General features: G+C 40.7%; 1 protein-coding gene across 1 annotated transcript; it reads right to left on the reverse strand.

The window, feature by feature from the left end:
* Positions 1–588: 588 nt before the first annotated feature.
* On the reverse strand, positions 589–26,674 carry SLC35B4 (solute carrier family 35 member B4). The gene is made up of 10 exons (XM_058530292.1): positions 26,377–26,674; positions 19,883–19,996; positions 17,035–17,137; positions 15,812–15,861; positions 13,070–13,151; positions 12,783–12,843; positions 11,135–11,244; positions 9,715–9,790; positions 6,539–6,614; positions 589–5,668 (listed from the first exon to the last, which is right to left on the reverse strand). Exons 1-10 carry the CDS (start codon positions 26,451–26,453, stop codon positions 5,422–5,424), a joined length of 996 nt encoding a protein of 331 aa, XP_058386275.1. The 5' UTR covers positions 26,454–26,674; the 3' UTR covers positions 589–5,421.
* Positions 26,675–27,918: the final 1,244 nt, after the last annotated feature.

Raw genomic sequence — 27,918 nt, forward strand, 5'->3', positions numbered from 1 at the left:
ACCAACACTATGCAAGGCGAAAATTGGAGAGCTTTTGAAATTGCACACTAGCACTTGAAAGGTAATGGTGATTGGAAACACCTGCAGGAAATGTATCACTTTTATTAACAAACAATGATTGTACAATTCAAGATAAAAACCAGGTGTCTGAGGAGTTGTTTCAGAAGGTAGAAAATTGCTCTTTATAAGAAATCATGGTAAAAAGACTCCTTCAGTTTGTTTGGTAAAACATTTTATTCACAAAATCTCCCTCTCCTCCTTCCCTCTGCTCAAATAACTCATAAGGCTGGAAGCGATGTTTGATATTTAAACAGCTCAAAATCTGAATACTCACTAATGTCTTTTAGCTGTTCTACAGGCACTCCTGCTATCGAGGCCCCTCCCACCCATCTTTGTTCTTAAAATGTAATACTGAGTGAAGAGCTCAGAGGCTGCATAAATCCAATCCCCACCGCCCTCCCCACTCCCACTCCGTGTGATCTGTTTGTTAGGAAATCCTACTTTAAAAATCAGCTTCTTTTTTGGAGGATGGTGCCATTCTCTGGAATGAAAGCAACTAGCACAGAAATGACTTGTGACTGCAAGTGATACACAAAGACATTTTTATTGCATTGGGGAATGACTACTGCTTCTCTTGTTGGTTCACAGGACTCTATACATCTCAAAAGATACAAATAATGTGCAGAGGAATCATTACAAGTTTTTCCCTTAAAAAGGATGGGTCTTGTTTCTTCTAGGCGTAGACCACACTCCCCCCCCCCTGCCCCGACCTATCTCTGGTACCCTGCAGTTTGCCTTAGTTGATTACAGTTGAGGACATTTGGTAGGATGGTTAGCGATTTAAGGAGGTAAAACTCAGGGGAGGTGTCTCGGTATGACACTGGGAATAGACAAATAGACAGTGGGCTCCAGGCATCAGCCAACACAAACCAGCTACACCCGCCATGGAGACGGAAGGGTCCACCCCAGGCAGCCGACCTCAAACACTTTTAGGAATCTTTAATGCTGACCTGATAGGCATCTCCTTGCACTGAGCATCAAATGATGCGAAGTGCGAAGTGCTAAATATATAATGCTCTTCCCTCCTACCATCAGGCAATCAGAGAGCAAAAAGCCGCAGAGCAATAGCAATCGTGGTGTATGTCCTCCATTCCCCCTCTCGCTTGGAATCTTAGGGATGTTTCCTCTTATTTGCTTTCTTGCCAACCAGCAGATGGAGAATGGTAAGAGGTATCAGGAACCACTAGAAGGTTTCTCAGAAACTTGTGGCAATAAGAGATCTTGGGCGGCATTCATTTATTCACGTGATGCAAGTCAGACACTGTGCTGGGGCAGGCAATACAGAACTGAAGAAGACATGATCCCGGGTCCCTCCCTTCTCTGCAGTGTCTACTGTGAGGAAGCTGCTGGAAAGAGAGAACACAGTCTCCCACCCCAGCTTTGGACATACTGAACATACCCCAATGCTTATGACTGGTTCTTTTACTTACAAATATTGTTTATACTCATTTTCAAATGTCACGCCAATCAGTAATAATAATAAGTTTTTTCTATATTGACAGTTCTTTCAGCCTAAGGATGAACTGCCACAGGTAAGTTCCACTCACATTTTAAAAGGACACAGCTATTGAGACTAAATGCTTTGTTTATCTAATAAAGGCAGAATTACTCATAATTCTATTTACTCCAAGCCATAGAGAAACAAACTACAACAAATGTAGGATCTTGATTTCAGATCTCTATGATGCAGTTCTTCTCGATGTGTATTTGTGTATCTGCTCAGGTCTTTGCTACATTCTCTAATATGTCAGTTGGTCCACCAAAGAGTATGTCCATCAGCCCAGAGATAATTCATTGGTTTCGATTTATTCCTGACCTCATGTTTCAACCTCCCCTCACCACAGGCATTTGGTACTGTTGAGTGAAGTCAGCTAGAGGTAAGGTAAAAAGAGCAAAATAAGAAAACTATTGTTTTCCAAATCTATAAGTGACCAGTGGTCAAGATTCTTAGCCCCACTTTGAGCTGTAACAGAGTATAGAAACATTTTTACATCAACCCGTCATGTTCATACTCATCTACACATATATTCACATACTCTGCCAGATATTCCCCTCCTTATAGACACACACCCCTAGTATCAACGCTTATAACAATGTATAACAAAATACATACAACACAGATAAAAACATCCTGTAAAAATCCACAAAAACATCCAGAGGCCCCATAGAGGCATAAACAGATACAAGATTAGAGGTGTTGCTCAGTAGAAAACTACACAAGTGAAGGCAGGCTGCAGTGAAGACACTGCCGGTAGGGGTTAGGAAGTGAAAAACAGGGCAGAAGGGAGGAAAGGTGCTTAGGAAATGACCACAAGATATCAGAATCCTTTAAAAATGTCAGGTGATCCTCCCAGAAGAATAGAAGAGGTTTGTTGGGAGTGGTACGGATCAACTCTGCTTTTGTGGTTTTCTTCGCTTGTCGCACTGACCCAATTAAAGTACTGTAGCATTTCATTTTGGATAACTGGGCAGGAAGAAGGAGAAAAAACCTATTTGGATTGCGTCTAAATACTGTAGAGCTTCATAGAAACTTATCAAGTGCATTAATGGTTGTTTTAGTTGGATGAAAAAGAAAATAAAGGATCAAAGATAAATTACTAATAAAAAATGAAAAAAAGCACTTATAATGTGACAATAGAATTGTGGTAAAGGATATGTAGACATCAAATTAATAAAATTCAAATATGCACTGTTTTCTCCTGTTACCTTATCTATGACACTGGCCAAGCTGGGTACAAGGGGCACGTGCACACACACACACACACACACACACATACACAAACACACACACTACATTTTCCAGCTAGTGTCATCTGCTATTTGATCTTTGCTCTCAGGGTAGAGTTTTGGATGTCTTAAACACCAATCTCTTTTGTAAACAAACTATATCCTCTCTTTCTGGGGCACATTACATGGTCTTGATCCAGAGAAAAAGGAGAGGCATTTAATAGACATTTCTCCTCCAGTTAGGTATGAGTCTGATCCTCTACAAAATGGTTTATTTGCCCCTTTAATAAAGGTTGAAATCAATTTCAACCTGGATTGAAAAATCAGTTATCCAAGGGGAATAAATGGTTAAAAAAAAGTAGTTAAATAAAGTATTAACTAGGGCCCATTAGACATATTTCCTTATATCCCACCACTAGAGAGAAAATCAATTCCCAGGGCATTTCAGACACTGTTCTTACATGTGTTCGTTTCATAGTATGAGTGCCCTACTCCGTCCATACATAACCTCTTGTTAATAAGACCAGCAGAGGTGTTCAGGCGGAGAGGAACACACTCTCTCTAAAACCAGAATCTAAAACCTAATGGACCCAGTTAAATGCTGACTGTGTACATCGACACAGTTCAATTACTAAAAGTTCTGATATTTCCCATCAACAAAAAAAGTGATACTATGTTATGTAAGGCTCTGTCCTATTAAGAATTATTCTGTGAAGACTCCAGATATGTAGCAATCAAATAGCGCCTTGGGACAGGTTGTTCTATTAAGCCATAAGAAAAGCAGCTTTTCCTGTTTTTTTGTTTTTAAGAGGATATTTAACACATGGTATTTATAGCACCATCAGTCTGAGGAACTCCACATATTTCAAAGAAAGTATCTTTTGATTCCATGAATGGATTCACACCTAATTCAGCATCTTTTAGAATAGACCATTACTGGCACTGGAAAGCTGTCAATGTCCAGAACGACAAATTGGTCTAAAACTCTGTGACTTAGATGGAGAAAGAGTATCCACATTTATGTAACAAAAAATCGAGGCAGCTTAAGTGACTCCCCCAAAGCGACCCAGTGGTTGTAGGACACTTATCTCAGACCCCACCGGAGAACAGCTCCAGGCAGTGGAGTAAACACCACACCATGGTGGGCCCAGGGGACCCGGGAACCGCATCTCCATTTAACAAGGCAGTCTGCACCCAGCAAAAACTGAAAGGCCTTCGTCTGTGTGCAAAAGGAGAGTGGCTGGTAAGTTTAACTGCCTACAAAAGAGCATGTACTTGAGTGAGGTTAACGAAGGCCCGGGGCTAAGTGAAAAGAGAGGAAATAGAAGAAACCTGACTTTCACGCTTTTCTCCAAAATTATCACACACAGACTACACAAGAGCACACACACACCCTACACACACTACACTGACATCGTTCCTCTTTCTCAAAATTATCCCGTGGGATGAAAACCAGACCTTTGAAATGATGAGCAAAAAGGGGGCATGTTTCTATGTATAATGAAATACATACAACCCCCGACCCCCACAAATACCCATCAAGAACATTAAGATACCTATAGGAAAAAAAGAAAACCTTTCCATTTCAGTTGTGATTTGACCTGATTTCTACACCACACCTACACCCACTGCATATATTAGTCTACTTATTAGCCTGACTGGTCGTGACTCTATCAGAGCTGCCAGGCGGAGCTGAATCTCCTTGGTTAAGAGGACAGACTTAATCTCCCCACTTGGAGCCAGCCCTGCAAGTGCCTGGCTGGGCCTAGGGGGAGGTGAGGGTCTCTGGGTGCTGACCAGGACCAACTTCTCCTGGGCCATCCTGGCGTCACCATCTCAGCTCTAGGCTTGTGGGCTTCATGTAGAAGACTGAGGGAAAAAGTCTCTCTTTCCCAATTCATACCCAGCCTTTCTTCCTTATTAACACTGTGCATAGAGATATGCTGCAGGTTTGTTCTAGCACAGAGAGCAGCAGATGTGAAAGCATATGACTTGTGCATAGGAAAAAAAAAAGCAAAATGTGGGAAAGACTTCCCACCAGTCTTGCTCCAGTGTCACCAGGGCTCGGCTTGCAGGGACAACTGCTTCTTTCCCAACACGCTGTCCAGCCCAATGTCACCAGTGTCTCAGTTCACTTGGCTACTCAGTGGTTCCTGACGAGGATGCCTGGAGTGTCTGACTGAGAAGTACTGCTGCAGAGTGGAAGGGTGACAGGACAAAGGGACGAGGCCACAGGAAGATAATGACTGTTATGGCAGAGAATCATCAGAGCAGCAATCAAAGGGATAATCTTGTCCAAGACCATGGATATAAAACTAGTAGCTCTGGGGGCTCAGAATTCAACAAACAAGTGCAGTACTGAATAGTTTGGTAAACAAAACAGAAATAACAAATGAACAGGCTGTTCAATAGTAGAGACTGTTCTTTTTTCTATTTCAGGGTTGAGGACTTTCTATTTGGAGGCCACACACGTTGGTCTGTATAGCTATGAGATATCCTAGAAGTCCCCTCCTCCTGAGGATCCTCTGGTACCTGGTTGGTTCAATACTTGGGGGTAATTCAGCATTAACAGAAGTGAAATGGCGGCCAGACCCTCGCTCACTACGACACTGGTCTCTCTATTCCAGGGAGACCTCAGTTCTTCTTGTCCTCCTTCTGAGGCTGGCTTTTTGTGGTCCCTAGGTTGTTCCACACCTCGGTGTACATTAGGGTCCCAATGAAGACAAACAAGGTGCCCAGCCAGTGCCACAAAGTGAAAGGGTTCTGGAAGTACAGGATGGAGAAGATGAGGCTCACAAACTTGCGTAGAGTCACGACGAGCGTGACGGTGAGGGAGGCGCATTCTGTGGTGAGGATGAAGACACCCCGGATGCACACGTACCTGGAGGGGGGAGTTAAGGTGGTTTTCTGTAGGCTACTGAGATCAGCGGGGAGGACCTTCTGACATGGTTCTTGGCTTAAATGTTCATATTTTGAGAACCAGAAAACATGGGGGTCAGCTACAGCTGCTCTGAGGCTCCTCCTCAGTAGAACATCCTGCAGAATTCTCACCCTGCCATTCCATTTGCAGATCCCAAATCGAAACTGCCTAAAGACCTCCCATTACTCTTATTCTAGATTCTTCCCACAGTTTACAGTGAAGGTCACCTCTCAAGTAATGACAGAGGGTCACACTCTCAGTAAGGGAGATCACCCCACCCTTATTTGAGCTGGTCCCCAGCCTTTCCACCCCCTCCTTCAAAAAGAAACTCTGTAGGGCAACTCTATGAGGTAACTTCAGAGGAATGAGGTCAATTCCAATCTGTTTCATTGTTTCAAAGACTGAATAACTTTTATAATGGACTTAAGGTTGTTCAAAAGAACCACTTAAAAATTGTTTGAATTAATTTGAAATTTCTTTCAGAAATTTGTGGCAGCTTGTGAAATATCCTAGGAACCTGGAAAACTCCAGGTAGAAATCACAGAGCATTCATGTCATATATGGATTCTTAATTCTCCACTGACTTCCACACCTCTACCCAGAGCAGTTCCTTCATGGTGCCCTGGGACCTACTGCCCTACTGCACCACTGGTGGCTCTTTTGCCTTCCACAAAGGAGCTCACTGGATGGGCCTCTTTGTCTCCTGCTCATGCAGAACAGATCAAGGCAAAAACAAAACTCACGTCACTGCATCGTTAGCAGGAAAGAATAAACTTCCCCATGCCAAAATAACACAGAGAAGACCATATGGCAGAGGAGTGCAAAGGATACTGAGTGGTGACGTTCATGAGGAGGTAGACCCACATGACGGGCACGGTCACACCAACGACGGGAACTTGATAGAGCTCTGGAAAGATTAAGAGGGGAGACAGCTGTATCACTTTGGACAACTAAAGTTTTCATCTTTTTGAACTAAGTAATACAGACTGAACATGATAGCGATAGCAACTTTATTTGCCTTGCAAACAGATTTAGACCATACACCACTTTACTTGCCTTGATTCCAGGCTACATCAGTCTCAAGAGTCATTACATTTTTTTCTTAAAACAAATTATAATTTAATTTAATTTTAAAATAAACGTTTAACCATTCACCTGCATAGGACCCCATTTTACAAAGAAAGACTGAAGCACAGAGAGTTCAAAATGATATGGTCTTAACTGACAATTAGCACGAAAGGAAAGACAACAGTAACTAAATGCCATTTGGAAATATGTCCAATCCTACTAGTAAGCAAAGAATTCTAAATTAAAATAAGACTATACCATTTTATATCTATTAAATTAGCAATTAAAAATTTATAAATAATATCCTAATTTGGCAAGGTGGTCGTGGAACTGGCAGCCATTCAGAGGGTGGTAATATAAATTGGTGGTGTTTTTTCTAAAAATTAATTTCACAATACTTATTAAGGGGCCAAAAAAGTATTTATACCCATTCTTAGGAAATAATCCTAGATAATTCAAAAGAAGAAAAAAGTTCTGGATCCATTGCAGTACTACTTATAATAAGGAAAACTCTGAATCAATCTAAGTATCCACTGATAGAGCAATGGGTATGTAAGCAAAGGTACTTGAACTAGGTGAGGCACTGTACATTCAATAAAAAAAAATCATAAAGATGATACATAGTCACATTAAAAAACTCATAAAAAAGTGAAAAAAGCAAATATAAAATTATATCTACACAAGGATTCCAACTATGTAAGAATATATGTAAATAGTGTCTGGAAGGAAACTGGTAAAATGAAATTAGCTGATGTGTAGGGCGATGGAACTGTATCTTTCCTTTCTTTAAATACATTCTTATGTTAGTTTTATATAATGAGGCTTGCAGAGTAAATGTTTGGGAGGAAATAAAATATTCAAGATCAAAGAGAATACGGACATAGTAATCCTCAAGGGTCAGTTTTTTTATATTGCTGAATTGTTTTGGGAGTTTGAATTATACAGCATAACTTAGAAAATTCTAACAAGGTGATGCTGAAATCTAGTTAGTAAATGAACATTAATTTTCTTTTGCAAAAAAATTAAAAGCTACATATATAAAGATAATTTGTTATAACTATACATCTGGGCTAGTGGGAAATCCCAATAATCTGGTATTCCATTGTCTTTGAAACACTTAGCAAGTACTGAAATGAAAAGAAAGTTAACAAATGTTATTACTGCTTAATAACTTCAGATATTAACTTTATCAATTTGCTAAGGAAAGAGACAATCAGTATGACTTAAAATGTTTAGATAGATATTCAGCTCTCTCAGAAAATTCAAGAATAACAGGTTCGTCTGAGTCTTAATTTCAAGACAAGCAAGAGAAAGAAATCTGTATTTAACATAGGGATGATTCTGAAGAAGTTGAAGGCAGAGTCTAAAAACATTTATATAAATACTGAGCCCTGCAACTTTTAGAAGAAGCATTCTAGTAACTAAATCAAAATCAATCCCAGGGAATTTGATAACATGTTTATTTCAACAGCCCTTTGCTACTGGGGGCTCTCAGAGACCTTAAAAACCATTGCGTCAAAAAGCAGCTTGGGCCGGCCCCGTGGCTTAGGGGTTAAGTGTGTGCGCTCCACTGTTGGTGGCCCGGGTTCGGATCCTGGGCGCGCACCAACGCACCACCTCTCTGGCCACGCTGAGACCGCGTCCCACATACAGCGACTAGAAGGATGTGCAGCCACGACATACAACTATCTACTGGGGCTTTGGGGGAGAAAAAATAAATAAATAAAATTATAAAAAAAAAATCAGCTATATGTCAATCATATCTCAATAACAAAAATCAGAAATGATTAATTCCGAGCCTTAAAAACTATTTTTTTTTTTTGCTGAGGAAGAGTAGCCCTGACCTAACATCTGTTGCCAGTCTTCCTCAGTCTTTTTTTCCTTGAGGAAGATTAGCCCTGAGCTAACATCTGTGCCAATCTTCCTCTACTTCATATGTGGGTTGCCGCCGCAGCATTGCTGACTGAGTGGTGTAGGTTCGCACCCGGGATCTGAACCTGGGCCACTGAAGTGGAATGCGTGGAACTTAACCACTATGCCACTGGGCTGGCCCCTTAAAAACTTTCTTGTATACTACCTTCCTCACACATTGTTTTGCAGGCAAATGGGAGAGGTGACACTGCAAACCCAGAGAGCAGTTACAACTTAACTCATGTTCAGACAGCAAACTAATGTTCACTGAACACCTACTTCATTCTACAAAATACACTTAGCATTTCAGGGATGAGCAACACACAGCCCAGCCCTGAGTTTTAAAAAGTTTATTTCTTCCTTGTGTGTTCATTTGTCTGTATAACATGCTATGTCTTTTAGTAGATATTCAGATTATATAAGTAATTTCCTTCAAGTTAACTGGCAATTTATAGCTAATTTCTTAAATAGCCACTTTAAAGAGTAAGAGCTAACTTACACTGTAGACATTTGAACTAATTTTGCTTATTCCTGCCACCTAGCTAAACTGTAAGTTGTTAGAAGCCCTGTCATAAGTTTTGCTCCCCTTTGCTCCAAGGCAGCTCGGACTGGATCTGTGAGCAGATCTGCCTTTCACAGCAGAAAAGGATGAACAGGAGCAGAGAGAGCTGCACTGCCGCCCAACTCCTCATGGCTCCAGTCTCTGCAGTGTATTATTACTATTTGTTTGCATTCTCAAAACATCAAACATTCCACCTTCAAATGCAAACACAGAAATTCCAAAGCAAAATAGAAAATTTGAAGATATTCTCTTACTTCATGTGCAAATAATTGAGAAGCACCTGTAAAAGCTTTTGTTGCTGCAACTACAGATTAACGGCACTCAACACCTGGAAGGTGGAATGGGGACAATTTTGAGGGGGACAGACTGATCTGGATAACATCATGAAAACAGCAGTGGTCAACAGTCAAACTGAGACTCTGCCTTAGAAACTGTCAGTAATTCTTCTGGATAACCCCAAACTCACCAGACTTATTGAACAGAACTGCATGGTCATAGATATCAGAAGCCAAGAAGATGAAACCAGGAAGTGGAAGGGCATGCTATGGGAAGAAATAGGTCAGATAAATTTAAATGCAAAACCATTACAGAATAATACAATGACTGCAAGTTTTAAAGGTTGTTTAACAAGCAATATCAAGAAAAGCAAGCTAGACATCTTACTTTAATGTATCCAGTGCTTCTGACTACTTGACATTGTATGGCGTGATATTAACCCCCCAAATTACAGTTCTTGCTCTTATGGAGTCTGATGGTCATCACATACAAAACAAAAAAATGGAGCCAGCACCCTTTCCTCAACAAAAAGGAATGAGAAATTTAAACACAAAGTCATTCTGCCCAAAGAATTTGCTATGTTTTACTATTTTTGAGAATGGTTAAACAAATATAATGGATTTTAAAATGATATAGAATGTAAACGCAGATTTCAAGGAATTTAGGAAACTAACGGGAATGGAGTTTGAAGGACGATATGAGGTCAGGGAAAAAGAAATGAAGACAAGAATAAAAAGAGGTTGAAGAGGAAGGGGAAACAATAGGTAAGCAAAGACTAGTGTGCATGACGACAACAACCCATCACCACCACAATAATATTAAGGAGTCACAGCTAACAGTTCCTGAGCAGTTAACCATGTGCCCAGTACCAGGCTAAAAGAAAGATGTGAACCAAACAGAATGTTCCTGTATTTTTTAAATTCCCAGCCACAGACTCTAGCTCCAATGAAATATCTCAAATTGCTTATCTGCAACTTCAGTACAAAAAGCTGGCAGTGAAGGAATCCCCGAGGTTACTGAACCTGGAGGCAGTTGTATCAGCCTGACCTCGAGGGGCTGTGTTTTGGGCATTGTCTCAACAGGAGAGAGGGAGAAGGAGAAGAGTTAGAGGAGGTGGCTCTAGATCAGCAGTTTAAAACAAAGAAGCGGAAGCACATATAATTCACTAATCAAACTCTCCATCAAATGAACAAAGCCCATCTGAGGGACTTCTCTCACCAACCGCCCAACTCTCTCACATGCCTGCCTGCACGGATTCCCCTTGGCGTGTTGTTTTTAGAACCTCCTTTTCCAGGTTTCCATATTGGTTTTCATTTGATTTCATCTACAGGAACATTAGGGGTGAAGGTTCCTTGTCCCTTGGGGTTGTTCCTGGTTAGCAGACATGTTTTGTTCACACTGATCATGACCATCTCATGTAGAAACTGTGGCTCAGAACACACACTAGTAGCCTATTAAAAGTACTTCAGTCTGTGGGGCCCAAAGCAGTTCACCAGATAATAAATTGATCCTTCAACTACATCAGAAGGATGGCATGTTAGGTTTGAAATAACATATTACAGTAACAACTCAGTAATTTTTATATTCCTCAGGTTCAAGAAATTGCTTACATTATAAAACAAAGCCTCCTTGGAGTGTTTCCCAAATTGTTTATACAGAGTTTCTTGGAAAATACCCATCCTTGCTGACATCAGAAGAGCAAAAGTCAGTGCCCCAATACCTGAAAGACAAACACTGGGTTAAGAGATGCCTACATTTTCTAATTTCCAGATCTTTTCTCAAAGACATTTATTGATTAAGTTCTACGAATATTACAAACTAATTGTAGAACATGTACAAAATTGTAAAAAGAAATAAAAATCAACCACTATATTACAATCCAGTCCTTAATAGTTCGCTACATCTCTCTCTCTATATTTATTTATATATTTTATGCTAAGAAGGTTTCATAATGAATATATGATTTTATATCTTTTTCCTGGATTTTCCTTCAAGTCATTCATTAAAATTTTTTCAAGAGTATGATTTAATGGCTGCATATTATTCTATTATGTGGATGTACTATACTTAAATGTCTTACAATATGAGAATAGTTACATTACTTCCAATTATTTCATTATTAAAATCAATGTACATCGTTGTACATACATCTTTAAACGAAATGTTGATTATTTCCTTAGGATAAACTCTCATAAGTGGAATTACTGAGTCAAAGGTTGTAGACATTTTAAAAACTCAATACATACATAAATTTTTTTCCAGAGAGGCTGTGTCAATTTATACCATAAACAGTTTATACGAAAATGATTGTCTTACTGCACCTCAGCAGCACGGAGAATAATCATTTATTATCTTGCCAATATAATAGACCAAAAATAAAAAGCGACCGCATTTTGGTTTCGATCTGCATTTCTCTGATTACCAGACTAGTGAGGCTGAATATAAAATTATTGCGCATTAATTTTTTCCCCATGAATTGTGTGTTCATATCCTTTGAAAGTTTTTCTTATTGGATAAAGTATTTTTCCAATAGCTCATAAGGATCTTTCCGTGTTAAGAATCACAACCTAAAGGGATAAAGGGTCAAAGCCAAGAAGTAAGAATGCAGTTCTTGCGTTGCTATTTCTTTCCCATTTGGTCAGTCCCAATTATCTCTGCCATCACTGAATGTGCTCGGAAAGAGCTTCACCTTCACATCACACACCGAGAGGGCAAAGCTCCACAGGAGTTGTCTAATTAATTCCACAAAGACACACTTGTATTTTAAAAAGTTCCCCAGGAAATTCTGATGATCAGTCAGGTTTGGGAACACTGCCATACGGAACAGCTCACGTATGAAGAAAATAAATCTAAGATTTAGAAATGGGTCCCTTGGAAATTTAAAGAATCAACTGCTGTAATGTGCCCTTTTGCAGAAGCTTCTACTCAGCAAACAGATCATGAAGAAATGGATGACACTCTAAGCACTGCTCCCAGAGAGTATGATGGACAAGTGGACATGTACTTTTCTTTCTCTACCAGTGGCAACCAAGAGAAACATGGATCCATGTTGTAGAACACACTTCCATGAATGTAGACATTTTCTTTTTTTCATTTCTTGAACACTAAGTTTCAGAGATATATGATCCCAAGTGTCTCTGTCTTCCATGGTATAATTTGTTTAGCTGAAGCTTCTTGCCAAGAAACATGTCCCTTAGGAAAAAACTCAGCAAACAGAACTGCAGAGGCAATTAACGTTATTGTAATTACTGTACTTGCCTAGTAACCACCACGCAAATGCCTGGAATCCATCATTCTCACTCGAGCTGGACTGGGAAGTCTAGGAAATAAGAAAAAAAACTAGGTACAGAGACCAGAACTACAGGCAAGGTGCCCAGATACAAGGGAAATATTTATGTTACCCATTTCCCTCTACTCTTCTCTTTCAGAACTTTGCATCCTTGTATTATATAAGCATTTAAATTTATTGTATCATCAGTAAGTGCCTGGTATCCAGGCCCCCATGGCAAGTACTGAATATAAATGATTTGTGAACCGATCCTTACCACCTGCTTTGCTGACATGAAAGTGCAAATAAATATCCCCACAGACACCAGGGCAATGGAGGTATATTTGAATATGCTGTATCTGCAAAAATAAGAACAAGAACACCTTAGGAAAGCACAGACGGGAATTTCCACATGATGTTTACAATCAGATGACGCATGAGAGTATAAACCACCAAAATATGATTGAGGCACAGTCCGTGTAAGTCTGTGCGTGAAAAAATCAGGATGCTGACTGGTCTCTAAACAACACCTTTCTTGGTGTTGTTTAAAATAGTTTGTTTCTGGGGCCGGCCCCAAGGCCTAATGGTTAAGGTTGGCACGTTCCACTTCAGCAGCCCGGGGTTCAGTTCTCAGGCACGGACCTACACCACTCATCAGCAGCCATGCTGAGGCGGCGACCCACATACAAAATAGAGGAAGACTGGCACAGATGTTAGCTCAGGGCGAATCTTCCTCAGCAAAAAAAAAAAAGCTTGTTTCCAATAGTTTGTGGACTAATAGACTGTTTCATCAGAAAACAAAAACAAGAGACACAGACCAGACATGACATTCCATTCTGCTCTCAGGAATCCAGATGAAAGCCTGACAGAGATCTTAACTGGCACCTGTTGCTTTTCCTGTCTTCAGGCAGCCCACACCTGAGTGTGAAGAGACACACCATGCAAGAGGAAGAACAGACCATCAGGGACAAGTAGCAGGATTGTGTTGACTCAGGAAATAATTCAACCGTCCAATTTCAGGAGCATATTTTTTTAACGTCTCTGAATGACTTAAATGTTGTTTTTAAATGTTGTCGTAACTGGATAAAGGGAGGAATATTAAAAACTAAGAGGGTTATTGGCAGTAATAACAGTGGCACTTAAAATTAACTAAAATAGTATCATTAACATCCTTCTCAGTGATAAAGCAAAAGGCTTCAGGCAAGAATTAAAAGAAATTAAACATACAGGATGAACCATCCAAGGTTTTCTACTCAAATACTCTGTATAGTTCTGGTCACAGCACCTCATAAAAGGCCCACACAACTGGCTAAGCAGTAGAACAAGGGGCCAAGACCCCAAAGCTAGAGAAGAGGGTGGGTGAGGGAACAGGCTGCTGGAGGCAGGTATTAAAATAAGGGAAATTCAAGACGGATAGGTTTATAACTCAGGTCTAAAAAAAACAATGGAGGGCATGGGTAAGGTGAATATCCACCTGACCTCCAAATCCTGGAATGAGGAGCACGCTATGAACTTGAGGGGCTCTACTCAAGATAAATAAAAGAAGTTACTAAGTACCAGTTCATGATACTGGATAGTTAACTTAGGGAAATTCCTGCTCCCTGGGTGATATACACCGAGGAGACCCAAAAAGGCTTAGAAAGATAGATTTACGATGACAGATTCAAGTTCTTAAGGGAAACTGAGATGTGTGAGAAAGGCTCCTGACATTTTGGGGACAGCCAGGGGAATACATTCCTTTTATATGTTCTTTTGTATCCCTGCTTTGAGCCAAAATCAAAGGTAGGAAGGACCATAGGTCTGTCCCAAGATGAATTCTACACTACCAAGAAGCACAATGTGTACTTCAAATGTAACAAACCTGACAATTTATATGTATGCTTAAATGCAGAGAGCCTAGCAAAGAAATCAACTACAATGGTCCTTATCTGGGGAATACATAAGCCTCAGGAGATAAAGAGTTCCTGATAAGGAACCTGGTAAGACAGGACAATTGTCCTTTTAATGATACAGGCTTTATTACTGAAACTCTAGGTTCTCACAGTCTGAATTGACAGCTACTTTCCAAGCTAGTATGGAGAGTTCTAATGCTGGGGTGGATATTGAATACACTGAAAAGTTGGCATCAACTTCTATAATTTTAGTCTTAATAGTAAGGGTGAAGTTCCTATGAGGAATATTCCAGATTGTTGGTGCTGTTTCTCCCCATTGTTCCTCTTCCTTGAGAGTGAGGGGTGAGGCTCAGAATCAAGGTGGGAGACAAATACTTTTTCTTTTTTTTTAGTGAGGAAGATTGGCCCTGAGCTAGCATCTGTGCCCATCGTACTCTATTTTGTATGTGGGACGCCACCGCAGCATGGCCTGATGAGCAGTACATAGATCTGCACCTGGGATTCAAACTGGTGTACCCCAGGCCGCCGAAGTGGAGCTCGTGAATTTAACCACCACATCACTGGGTCGGCCCCAACAAATACTTTTTAATGTTTATTTCTTAGTTCATTATGTTGTACTTCTGTGACAGCACTGTTCCACAGAACTTCTGTGAAGTTGCAAATGTTCCATATCTGGGTTCTCCAATATGATCAGCACCAGCCAAATGTGGCTACTGAGCACTTAAAATGTGACTAGTGAGACTGAAAAACTAAATATTTAATTTTATTTCATTTTCAATAACAAATTTAAATGTAAATAGCCACATGTAGCTAGTGGTGACTATATGGGACAGTGAAGTTCTAGATCAACTGGCTTCATAGGTTAGTCCGGTACTAAAGATTCAATGATGACAAGAGCTAATTAGTTCTACACAGAGAATATGTGGCTCCAAAGCCACAGATGGGGCCTCTTACCTGGCCCAGTGCCCCAGGAAGGTATATCATTGTCACAGAGAGAATTAAGAAACAAGGTTGACGGCCAAGAGCAAACTCATCACCACTATGAGAAGAGGAACCCAGATGACTAGCTCACGGATGGTGCCCAGGATATCCTTCCCATACATAAAATATAAAAGAGTACTGTTTACCTTTTCTTCAAAATGATAATTCCTAGAATCATGTTGGCAATCAGAGAACCCTGTAAAAGGACAACAGAGAGTTTTAGTGCACTAAGGACAGACAATAACATAATTCAAGATAAATATGAACATGGACAAGGGGGAAAAACAGCTGAACAAGAGGTTAGGATGAATAATTAGTAAGGTTCAGGTGTTCTTATGATGGCAAAAAGGATAAACCATAAAAATCTATAATGTAAAACAAGAAAACCTTTTAAAGATGACAATGAGTATAAAAATGATCAATTCTCAATAACTGGTCATAGCTGAAACTAGGCCTAGCAGGAATAAACTATAGACTTATTTTTGTCAAATTTTCTACTATCTACTGTATAAGAGCTTTTAATAAGCTGCTCCTCACCCCCAGCTTTAATGAAAGAAGTCGTGTGGGGATCTCCCTCCTCTCTAGAAAGGTGTCCATCAGTCAGCAAGTGTTTATTGAAAGCCTACTATGTGCTCGATGCTCTGAAGGTCAACTTAGTAATTATAATTAGCTCTGGTAAGTTCCTTTAGGAATAAAACATTTGAGCTCACAAAATCTCAGAGCACACAGAAATGTTCTAATTCTGATTACCACCCATTTTGCTGCCGTCCTAACTATGTTCCCATTGAAGTCTTTCCTGCTCTTCAGGGAACACTGTTCTTATTTACATACACACTCAACACAGATCTCCCACCATACATGAGGCAAAGAAGAAACCTCTACTGCTTTGGGAGAAGCCCACCTTCATCAAGAATTTCCCTTTATTTAATTATCTCAAGTCTCTGCTTTAAGAAAATCAGAAAAGAGAAGTATCTGTGTCACGTACTAGAAGTAAATGTAATTGTACGGAAGAAAGAAACAAAAAGTGATGAGAAATAAGCAAATAACATTGCTAGCAAGTTTGAATATAAAATCAACCAGATGAAGGAAATTAAAGGTAAAATCTGTTTCCCGGGGAGATTTTAACTTTCTTTTTATTCATCACCCATAAGACCTCAGATAAATAAAAGTAAACTGTCTACTTTCACATTCCTCTCTTTTTGCCTTACTTCTCAGATGAAAGCCAGCCTCTGCTGCCTCATCCATGAGACCTATTCTTAGACTCGAGACTTTATTTATTACAAGACCTTTCTACTTTTGGCCTGTGTTCAATCTACCCACTTGGCTGTATTTCCCAGAGGAACATCCGCACGTGAGCCGCAGCACTTACAGATCTGAATATCATATGCAGGGGCATGGCAATGTGGAGGTTCAGGGCGTAGTTGTTCACCACGCTGACGGTGAAGAACATGGCTACCATGACAGCATAGTACCTGAAATGCAGAGAGAACAGTCATCACACAGAATCGACCACGTCAAGAAAATCAACTATAAAAGGAAATATATATTTTTGTTTAAACAACTATTTTGCTTATTTCCTCTGTATTAAAAGATTGTATCACCATCATAGTGTGAAGTCAAATACTAAGTATATATAAAAATACTTCACAAAGCCAGACTAATATGGAAAAAGTTTAAATTATTGAATGTTTCAAGATCATTATTTTAATATTTATCAAATATATTATTTTAGTATTTTTCAAGCAACTTAAAACTAGGCTTCGAAAAATGTTACCTGATAGATATCAATAGGTTTTTTAAAGTGAATGGGTAATTTTTATTATTATATCAGTTCTTTGTATATAATTTTCATACACCTCTAAAGAACTTGAAGATGGTTAACTCTCTCAAATATTTCCTCTATACACTTGTTTATACTACTAATTTTCACTATTTCTAAAGAAAAGGTTTGCTAAGTTAAGAGTTACTTTCAGCCTAGCAACTGTTAAAATTCTCTCACATTCTGAACCAGTGGCCTCCAAATTAATGGGGACATTGTTTGACTCATATAGATTTCTATTTAAAATCAGGGCCCCTGTTTTTTGAGCATTTATAGGTCTTTAAATAATAATAAAAACAAACACGAAAAGAAATCCAGTAACCCTAATAAGTCAGAAAGATGAAGGGATAAATACAAATGACCAATTATAAACAAATAAATGAATTAAATAAATAATTTTACATTTGAATGCCCCCATTTTGAAATAGAAAATACTTAAGCTTTTCATATGCACCAGGTTAAACCATATAAAATTGCCAATTTTTCTGTAGGTCAAAAAGGGTTGAACATCAGCAATTTCATATGATTCAACCTAATACATTCAAAAAGAGAAAAAATAATATTTGATATACATGGCTAAAGAATGCAGGGTAAAGGTAAATAGGTGGTTCCATATTCTTCCAGAAATGTTGATCTTTGAGCACAGATCCCCACCCTTTTTCATCTTTGCGCATCTGAAGAATGTGACAGCACTGAGTCTCAATTATCTTCCCTGATAAGAACATATTTTGCATTGCTGGTTAGGTATGGAGCTATATGCTCTCATAGGCAGCCACACTATGGCTAAGTTAACACAATCTGGCAAGTTTGAGGAGCTTTACAATGAATCTAAAACACAGTGTTACACACATGCAAAATTACTGGCAATGGCGATTTCATAGCTTCTAAGTAATATACTATTGGTGACTTCACAAGGCTTCTTGCCAAATTTTGTTAGTTCTGTCTTGAAAAGATGCCATTTGGAAATAAAGAGCGTTCATCAAGGTCTTTTATGATAATTAATTCCAAGTATTCCACATTGTGCCTACACAGCACTGCCTAGAAATTGCTCATGGGGATGAATGACATGAGCAAGATTTTGATTATGGGTTCACAGATAGAAAATAAAATTGCCAGCACACATGGGACACACAGGGGGTATGGTTGTTAGGGCAAGATCGTGGGGAGCCTCAAAGGGCAGGTTAGGGAGTTTGGCCTTCACTCTGAACCTAATGAGTTCACATGGTGACCCCTGAGCGCTTGTGAGAGAGGGTGCCACCATGCGACAGTAGGAGGTTGAAATGCAGGGACGAAGAGGTGATAGGCTGGAGGTCAGCCTGCTGGGATACCATTGTAAAAGTTATGGTGACAGTGAATACATTCCTGAACTATGCTAGTGGCAGCCAGAACGGAAAGAGATAGCGGAAGGAGGAGGGAAAGGGTTAGAGGAATCAAAAAAAGCTGGTCTTGGGAGTAGAAAGTTTTATCCAGATACTAAAGCCAATGAAAAATAAACAAAAAAGTATTCAGAATATTTAGCATCACATTGGGAAATTTAAAAATACAACACTAATAAAATCCAGCCACATTTTCCACAGCAGGCTACTCAGGAATGCTGCAAAATAACACCAACAAGGATGAGCCTTAACCAGTCCTTGGAGACACTGGTACCAGAATTCCCTCTCAAAGGGACTGAGTGACACTATCCTACTAAATGCTCACAACTAGATGGATTACACTTTTATTTCAAGTCTCTCACAGCAAGAATGCTGAGTTTTCAATACGTTGTTTATTATAAGAACTGCTCTGTTTTCTATTTGGCCCCATGAGTACGGTTATGCAAACTTAGCCTAGTGGACGGAGGCCTGGAATCAACAACTTTGCCTTAGCTTGCCGTTCATCTTCTTTCAGTTGAGGTGAAATTCACACAGCATAAAACTCAACCATCCTAAAGCAAACCATTCAGTGGCACTTAGTACATTCACACTGTTGTGTAACCACCGCCTCTATTTACTTCCAAAAGCCATTCGTTTCTAAAAATGAACAATGATACCACTCTTAGCATATTTGATAACTTTATCAACATGAGGATAGCATACGTAACCATTTAAAAATTTTGTGGTCACAGTAGGCCTTTAGCTGACCATGTACTACACATACAGATACACACACACTCACATATATTCATTGTTGTCTCCATCACAGTTATTTTATGTGTTGTAGCAACAATTTTATTCTAAAAACAGGCTCCCTGGAGTTTCACAACATATTAAGTTCAGAAAATGAATTATTATTCTCCTGATTTCTTGGATACAAATCTTATAAAAGGATGTCTCATATTCCTTTTATGTAGGTACCAGAAAAGCTCTTAATTTAAAAAAAAAAAACAAAAGCTAAAAGAGACTTCAATGTGCCATACCTTATTGGGATAGCTGGCCGCTTCCTTCCCAGATCAGCTTCAAAGAGGAAGCCTTCCACAGCAATAAATAAAAATTGTGCAAATGTTACAATGTTCCCACATCCTGGATGCTTCCTGTGTTGTGAATAACAAAAAGAGAGGCACAAAAAAACCAGATAAGGGGCACTAAGTCTTGTTACATTGATAGTTCAGAACAACAGGGAGGATAGATTTCTATTACCCAGTGTCCTTTATCTGAGTTTTCATATGCCATGGACACTCATTTAGTAATATACCTTACAGAGAAGAATGTCAAGTTTTCTTATGTCACCCCTCCCTCGGTGTAGCAGGCCATGAGGAAGAAGCACTGTGATATACTTGTTCCTAGAACAACTTTCCTAGTAAACTGTAGGAAGTTCGTCATATGTTCTTATTGGGATCCTCACTTAACCAAGAGGGCTTTAGTCAGGATCCTAGTCAGCTTAGGCAGCAAAGCCTAAGGATAGAGTTGCTCAGGTCTCCTAGAATCTTGATATATCCTCCTGACCAGGCATCTCAGAGACTGCTGTCAATCAAAGACGCGTACCCAGTGTTGACGACAGGGACATTACCTCAGACAGCATCCCCACCAGGGCAACAATTGGTTCTTGGGGTGGGGTGGGGGAATCTTACTCTTTGTATAAGTATAAAGTACAGATATACATATAGCATATAGTATACCTGTGGAGGGGTGATTAGGAGAAAAACGTCTAGAAAGGGTCTTGGGGTTGGGGAGGAGCAATAATGAAGAAAATATTGAGAAATGCTACTATAATCTACCGTTCCCCACAACCCTTAACCCAGTGTCTTGGATATATGAGGCACTCGGCAAATGTTCTTGGAATTCAATCGAACCTCTTCAGTGATCTATGTAGGAGTTAGGGAATCTTCCATGGCGACCATTAGGAACAAATTCATAAGGCAGAAAAATTCGTCCGACATCCCTCTTGAGGCACCATGTGAAGACTAGTTACTTAAAATGTTGGTGGTTGTCTTGAGCTTGTCCTCCATGGGGCTCTGCTCAGTCACTGGAAGAAGTACAACGCGAGCACTTGTCTTTGTCTTCCTGAAGCTTCCAGATTCCCCATATGACCAGCATTCACAGCCTTCATATCTGTATTCTCATCTTAACCAGGGACATTTACCCGAAGCCAGTGATGAGAGGGATTTAACTGTATTATTATATATTCATGTAACGCTATTTATTAAAAAAAAAACGCCGTTCTCTATTGGTGGTATTAATATGAAAAAGCAACGCCAAGATATACAAATTCTTAAATACACCCATGAGGCATAAATATAGACAACCCCAGGCATACGCCATTCTTGCACAGAGCTACGCTTACCATCTAAAGCAGAACTGCTGCTTCTGTCAGGCTCTCCTGACTAAGGTTTCTTTGAAAACTACTGCTTTATATTCAATTCAACGATTTCTTTTAGTACTTCTTATATTCAAGGGACAGGGCCAAACATTACCAGAATCCATAAATAATCATGTAAGACATTTACCTCATTCAAGGAGCTAACCGTTAGCCTAAATATGATGACAAGAGAAGGAACTTGAGCTCTAGCAAGTTCCGAGCACAGTGCTTTTCAATTCTGGTGAGGCTGCTCTTTAAAAACCCATCCACCTGAGGAGCTCACCCTCCCAGTTCTGACTGGATTGGTCTGGGGTAGGGCCCTGGAATCTGTACTTTTGAAAGCTTCCCACTTGATTCTAATGAGCAGCCAGAATTGAGAACCACTAGTGTAGGTTTTGGGAAAGGGCCGGGAGGTGTGTCTGTATGTGTGTAAGATGAGCAGGTAATCTCATGTGGCTGTCACAGGGTTGAGAACCCCTGTGCTCCACAGTGTACACAATGACACGCATGATCCAGCTCTGTCACTTACCCTGTGACAGTGGAAGTTAATTACCCTATTTAAGTCTAGTTTTCTTATCTTAAGAATGGGAACAATATTAGTGTCTATTTCATTGGTTTACTGTAGAGTAAATAAGCCAGTCCTTGAAAAGCACTTAATATAGTGCCTGCCACAGAGGGAAAAAGGCAAAGACTAGAACCAGGAGGATGAGCAGTATTTAGAATCTTACAAACTGAAAGGTCTTCAATCTAAGTACAGCAACCTTTCTTTTTTTGCTGAGGAAGATTCACCCTGAGCTAACATCCATTGCCAATCTTCCTCTTTTTTTTCACTTGAGGAAGATTAGCCCTGAGCTAACACCTGTGCCAATCTTCCTCTATTTTGTATGTGGGTTGCCGCCACAGCATGGCTTGACAAGGGGAGTAGGTCCATGTCTGGGATTCGAACCTGCGAACCCTGCCTGCGAACTTAACCACTACTCCACTGGGCTGGCCCCATAGTAATCTTTTTAAAGATATTTATATTGTCCAATTTTTCTCACCTATAAAATGAAAGTGCTATATTTTTAACGTTGTAGTGAGGATTTGATGAGAAAATATATGTCAAGTGCCAAGTGCAAGACTTAGCCCAAAAGGGGCTCATTAAATTTCCTTGCTTTCTCTTTCATTTTCTCTTTGCCAAAAGCGTAGGCCAACTCAATTAAAGAACAGTTATCAGAACATATAATGTGTAAAGTTAGGTGCTAGCCGGGAGGGAGCTCCCAATGTGAGTGGGACGTGATCCCTGCCCTTCAGGAAACGACAACAGGATGAGGGAGTCAAACATGGAGTATGAGACAGTGAGAACCCAGGGCCATACAGGGAAGGTCAGAGGCCTGGGCACGTCCCGTATACCTCCCTACCCCGCTCTTTAGGCACAGTGTCTGGCCTTCACTCAAGCAACGGAATGAATGTGCAGGTGCCTCACTTTAAGCAAACGTGATCTAGAATATTAGGATTGTATGAAAGATAAAAAGAAACAATTTATTTCCAAAAATGATTCATTTTACAAGTGTATTCTCCATAGGATTTTTTTATAGGTATCATAATAATGTTTAATTTTATCTTTATTTTATGGAGGTAGGTATTATTATGCCCATTTCATTGCTAAAGACACTGTGGGCTACATGGCACTGAGTTAGGTAAGTCTCCCAGGGACACAGGGCAAGTAAACGGTGTTTGGAACCCCCTTACTATTGTTATTATTTTTTATAATTCAGTGGTTTTTAGTATATTTAGAGTTGTGCAGCGATCACCATTATTTAATTTTAGGACGTCTCCAAAAGAAATCCCATAGGAGTCACTTCCCATTTCCCCTCTCCTGCTCCCTTGACAACCCTAATCTACTTTGTCTCTTTTTCTAAAGGATTTTTACATCTCCCTAATGTACTCACATAATTCAATTAAAAAAAAAATCAACTTACAGAGCTTTTTAGGAACACACTGTTGTATAGCTACCAATGAAACTATTTATTTCAACTCGAATAATTTGTTTTAAAACTTCAGAGTAAAAACTTGGATCCTTTTCTCTAAATCACTTGTTTTCTTGAACTTTATTCCTCTTAATAATCATTAACTGCAAACAGTTTCTTTTACTTTGAATTCTCTTTGGCAAAAATCCAAATTCTTACTTTTAAAAAAGCAACTTGGAAGAGAAAGAATTGGGCAGATAGTTTATGCCTCTTGTATTTCTTATTCTAGATTTAGGAAACTTCCTTATTTGATTCAACATTAGGCACTTGATTAAAAAATAAAATGGGAAAAAGAAAATGTTTCAGACTGTTTTCTTGTCTTAAGACACGCAGTACCTTGCCTAGTTAGCTGATGTGGGCGTAATCTTGTTTCCAAGGTAGAATGTAAGGTCTTTTGGAGGGAGATCAAGGCACTCATTCATTACTTTGCATCTGCTCTGTACACTGCATGGTGCTCTATATTTTATTATAGGTCCCAACTATACGTACAGAAATCAGAAAGAAAAACCTAAATATGTTTTCCAATTTGGGGAAAATGGTTAAAAATGTTTGCTTCTCCCTACAAGTCACTTTAGCATTTCCATTTATGTTTAGTGTTCTACTTGCCACTTACTGGGGCACCTAATGGTTCCAAGGAAGCCATTTAAGAAGCACAGTTCCTGCTCTATAAAAATTTATGAGCTTTCCACTGTGATGTCCCAAGATAAAGTCACAAATTATGAGAAGGCCAAATCTACAAAGAACCTTAAAGACCATCTGGTCCAAGCAGCTCTTATTTTATTGATCTGTAACATGAGAAGTCATGAGTTGCCCAAGCAAATCAGGAAAAAGCTGCTATTCAGTCTGGTGTACCACTCATTAAATTAATAAATGTACCTCTCACCACTTTATGAAAATCCACTGCTATATGCAAAAATCCAGATTTACAAAAAAGATAAATAAGGAGTGATGATTTATTTACAAATTATTCAGTGTTCTAAATAGAAGCTCCTATAATGCACGAAAACATTCTGTAAAGCTAGATTTATCCACAGTTTTTCAGGAACAGCTCATAAAACAAGGTATATCTGTATTGAAACAAAAGTTGTTGGAGAGAAGGGGGAGCAGGGGCTTCAAACATGCATCTCATTTAATCCCCCACACGCCATGAGGCTGGTAAGGCCATCCCCTCCCTTTTACAGCTGAGAGAACAGACTGGGGGAGGTCAAGTAGTTTAGCCAAGGCCTCACAACTAGCAAAGAGGGCCTTCAGTTGCCAGCATATTCTGACATCAGCCTTTGGCAAGATTTCACTTAATGGCATATTCAACACAAATATTACACTGTTTTTCTCTGACCTTCATTTCCATGGCTGGCCTGATTTTATCACTTTTTTATATTTTTAAATCAATTTCCAAAGTGACCATTCTTTGAAGTGTACTAGCTTACAGCCAGATACGTTCTTTCTTTCATTTTCATATCTCTCACGATCTACTTACAAGAATGACAAATGACAGACCTTTATCAACGCTTTCTGCATAATAAAATTTCAAGCTCTGTAACTGCAAAAACTAACCCCACGTGGACTTTACCTTGAGTAAATTAGTTGCCTCAGAATGACTTAAGGAAGATCAGCCCTGAGCTAACATCCATGCTAATCCTCCTCTTTTTGCTGAGGAAGACCGGCTCTGACCTAACATCCATTGCCAATCCTCCTCCTTTTTTTCCCCACAGCCCCAGTAGATAGCTGTATGTCAGAGTTGCACATCCTTCTAGTTGCTGTATGTGGGACGCAGCCTCAGCATGGCCAGAGAAGCGGTGTGTTGGTGCGCACCCGGGATCCGAACCCGGGCCGCCAGTAGCGAAGCGTGCGCACTTAACCGCTAAGCCACGGGCAGGCCCTAAAATACATTTCTAGTAGGCACCACCTGGGGAATTGGGTGACCAAAACTATGGGCTGCTCAAGCTCAAAAATAATAGGGTTGAAAAAGATACTGGACTAAGAGTTTAGATATCCTGGGTTCCAGTTCTGGCTCTGCCACTTACAAGTAGTAAAAGATCATCTAACTTCTTGGGACCTGTTTCACTTTCGGTAAGACAGAGATTTTAATTCTTGACCTACCTTGTACACAAGATTGTTCTGATGGTCAATAGTAACTTCTGATGGAAATAATGTGTAGACTCAGAAACATGGCACTAAATAGCACCATATAGATAGTATTTTACAGCAGGGGAAAAAGGAGGCCCAGAGAGGCTAAATGACTTGCAAAGGTCACACAGCCAGGCCATGACATATTGAAATTCACACCTTTGAGATTTTTGGTCCTGAGCCTTTTCCAGTCTGCCTGTTATCTTTTCTGTAACACCTTCTATCCACTGAACTTTGCACATTATTACTCAACACTACTTTCACGCTACCTCAACAAAGCTAACCTAGTTTCCCTTGGGAAATTTATAGTTACACCTCACCTCAAAATGCATGCTTCCCAATGTAAAGACTATAATACCTTAAAGCTGGAAATGCTCTCTGGGGTCAATTGGACCGACCTTCCGTATAAACAAGAATCCATTCTACTACATCACTGAGAGGTACGTTTGGGCAAAACATTCATAACCATCTCTAAGGCCAATAAAACAAATGCTTTGCGGGGCACTAATACAGATGAAAACTTCCTTTGCAGCCTGTACAAAATCAGACTGCTTTATAAGTCAGAAAGCGTTGCTCAAATCAAATATGAGGCATTAACAGGATGGAGAAAAGAGCTGGAGGAACTTGTCTGCCTCGAGCTCCCTGCCGACCTCGGACCAGTCACGTGAAAAACTCTCCAGGCTTCAATCCCTCCAGTGTGTGAAAAAGGCGTGACGACAGCAAGACCCCGAGTGTTCCCGTGCGAGGGATGCTGTGACAGTGTTGCGCGGGACAGCGGGGGGTGCGCAGGCTGACGAAGTAGCCAGCTCAGCAGGGTCCCGGGCAGCCCCGAGCCGACCGGGGGCTCAAACCGTGCCACTCCGGCCCCGGCGCGCCGCGGGTGGGGGCGCATCAGGGGGGCGGCGCGCGGGGGCGCCTCTCCTCCGACGGCCTCAGTGCAGCTCCGGGAGCCCGGGGGCGGTCCGCGGGGGTCACTCACCGGGCCAGGAGCTCCAGGAAGATCACGTTACTGCAGCAGCCTGCGAACACCAGGCCCACGGCGAAGGCCGGGCGCATGGCCGGTGCAGGGGAAGGGGAGCGAGCGCGCAGAGGAAGCGCCCGCCTAGACCGCTACCCCAGGAAGCCGGGCTGCTGCCTCGGCCGCGGCACAGAACATCGCCACTGTCCCGGGGCGCTGCTCTCCCCCGGGGCCGCCGCGGTCTCCCCGTCCCCGGCGGCCGCCACCAACGCTGCCGGCCGAAGAGCGTAGTTCGCAGTCAGCCCGGGCCCCATTCATCCGAGGGAGCGTCCGAGTCCGGGCCAGACTACACAACCCAGGATGCCGCGCGCCCTTACGTCGGGCTGTGCCGTATCCCCCCTAAGCCGGGTAGCTCCAGCGGAGAGGAGAATGGGGCGAGGTGCCCGTCATGCCTCGCGCGACAGGAGGCCGCGGGGCTTGCTGGGAAGTGAAGTTCCAACGCTGTCAATGTTATTTCTTGTGAGGCCGTTAAGGGCTCAGAAAGGGATTCGTCCATCGCTGTCACCACAAGCTGGCGGCACTGGAAGTACAGACCGTTGATTGTTCAGTCTGTACAGATTGTTCTACCATCTGAAACAATTCTCCTAAATTGAGTGAAAGTAGGAATTCCTCTGAACTTATTTTTCTACCTCTTGAAAAGAATATTGGACTCAGGAAGTTCTGGGGTTGAACCTTGGCTCAGCCAGTAATCAGCTTGGCTATCTCCAGCAGCTTCTTTGAGCCTTAGTCTCATCATAGGTAAAGATAGGAACAGTGATGCCTACCTTACCTGGTTGTTGCGAGTGTTAAAACCTATGATCACCTGGGGACCTTGTTAAAATGCAGACTCGGATTCACTGGACCTGCGCTGTGGCCTGAGATTCTGCATGTCTAACAAGTTCCCAGGTGATGCTGATGCTACTAGTCTGTGGGCCACACTTTGAAGAGCAGATGCCTATAAGATAGTTGACTCTGGAGACCTCTCTACCTCACTCCATTGGTTCAGGGACCTCCTGCCACCCAACCTGTCCTTAGTCTCCTCTTTCCCCTTAGCCTACAATCATGCTCAAACTACCTTGTCTTTCTTCTTCCCTCACTTTACCACCAAATATCTTTAAAGACTAATCTATATTCATAGTCTCTGCTTTTTAAACCCCAATCGGCTCCTTAAACTACTCTGATCAAAGCCAGATTATTGAAAGTAGTCTCATTTAGAGTCCTAATGACCTCTTAATTGTCAAAACCATATACCACAGTCTTATCTTACTTGATCTTGCAGTGGCTTTTGACAATGAAAGCTCTATCCTCTTGAAATTCTCTGTTCCCTCTGCATATAAGACATGAGTCTCCTGTTTCTTTCTACTTCACTTTTTTCAGTTTCCTTTTTAGGCTTATCCTCCTTTGCCCACTCAAATCTCCTTCCAAAGTTCCGTCATTTATCCTCTCCTATTATTGCCCTGAACACTTTCTATTGGTAAGATCATCTCTGTAACTTCAACCATCACCATATGTAACTACAATCAT

Source organism: Diceros bicornis, chromosome 3 (genome assembly GCF_020826845.1).
Source record: "Diceros bicornis minor isolate mBicDic1 chromosome 3, mDicBic1.mat.cur, whole genome shotgun sequence".
In the NCBI taxonomy this organism is placed as follows: domain Eukaryota; kingdom Metazoa; phylum Chordata; class Mammalia; order Perissodactyla; family Rhinocerotidae; genus Diceros; species Diceros bicornis.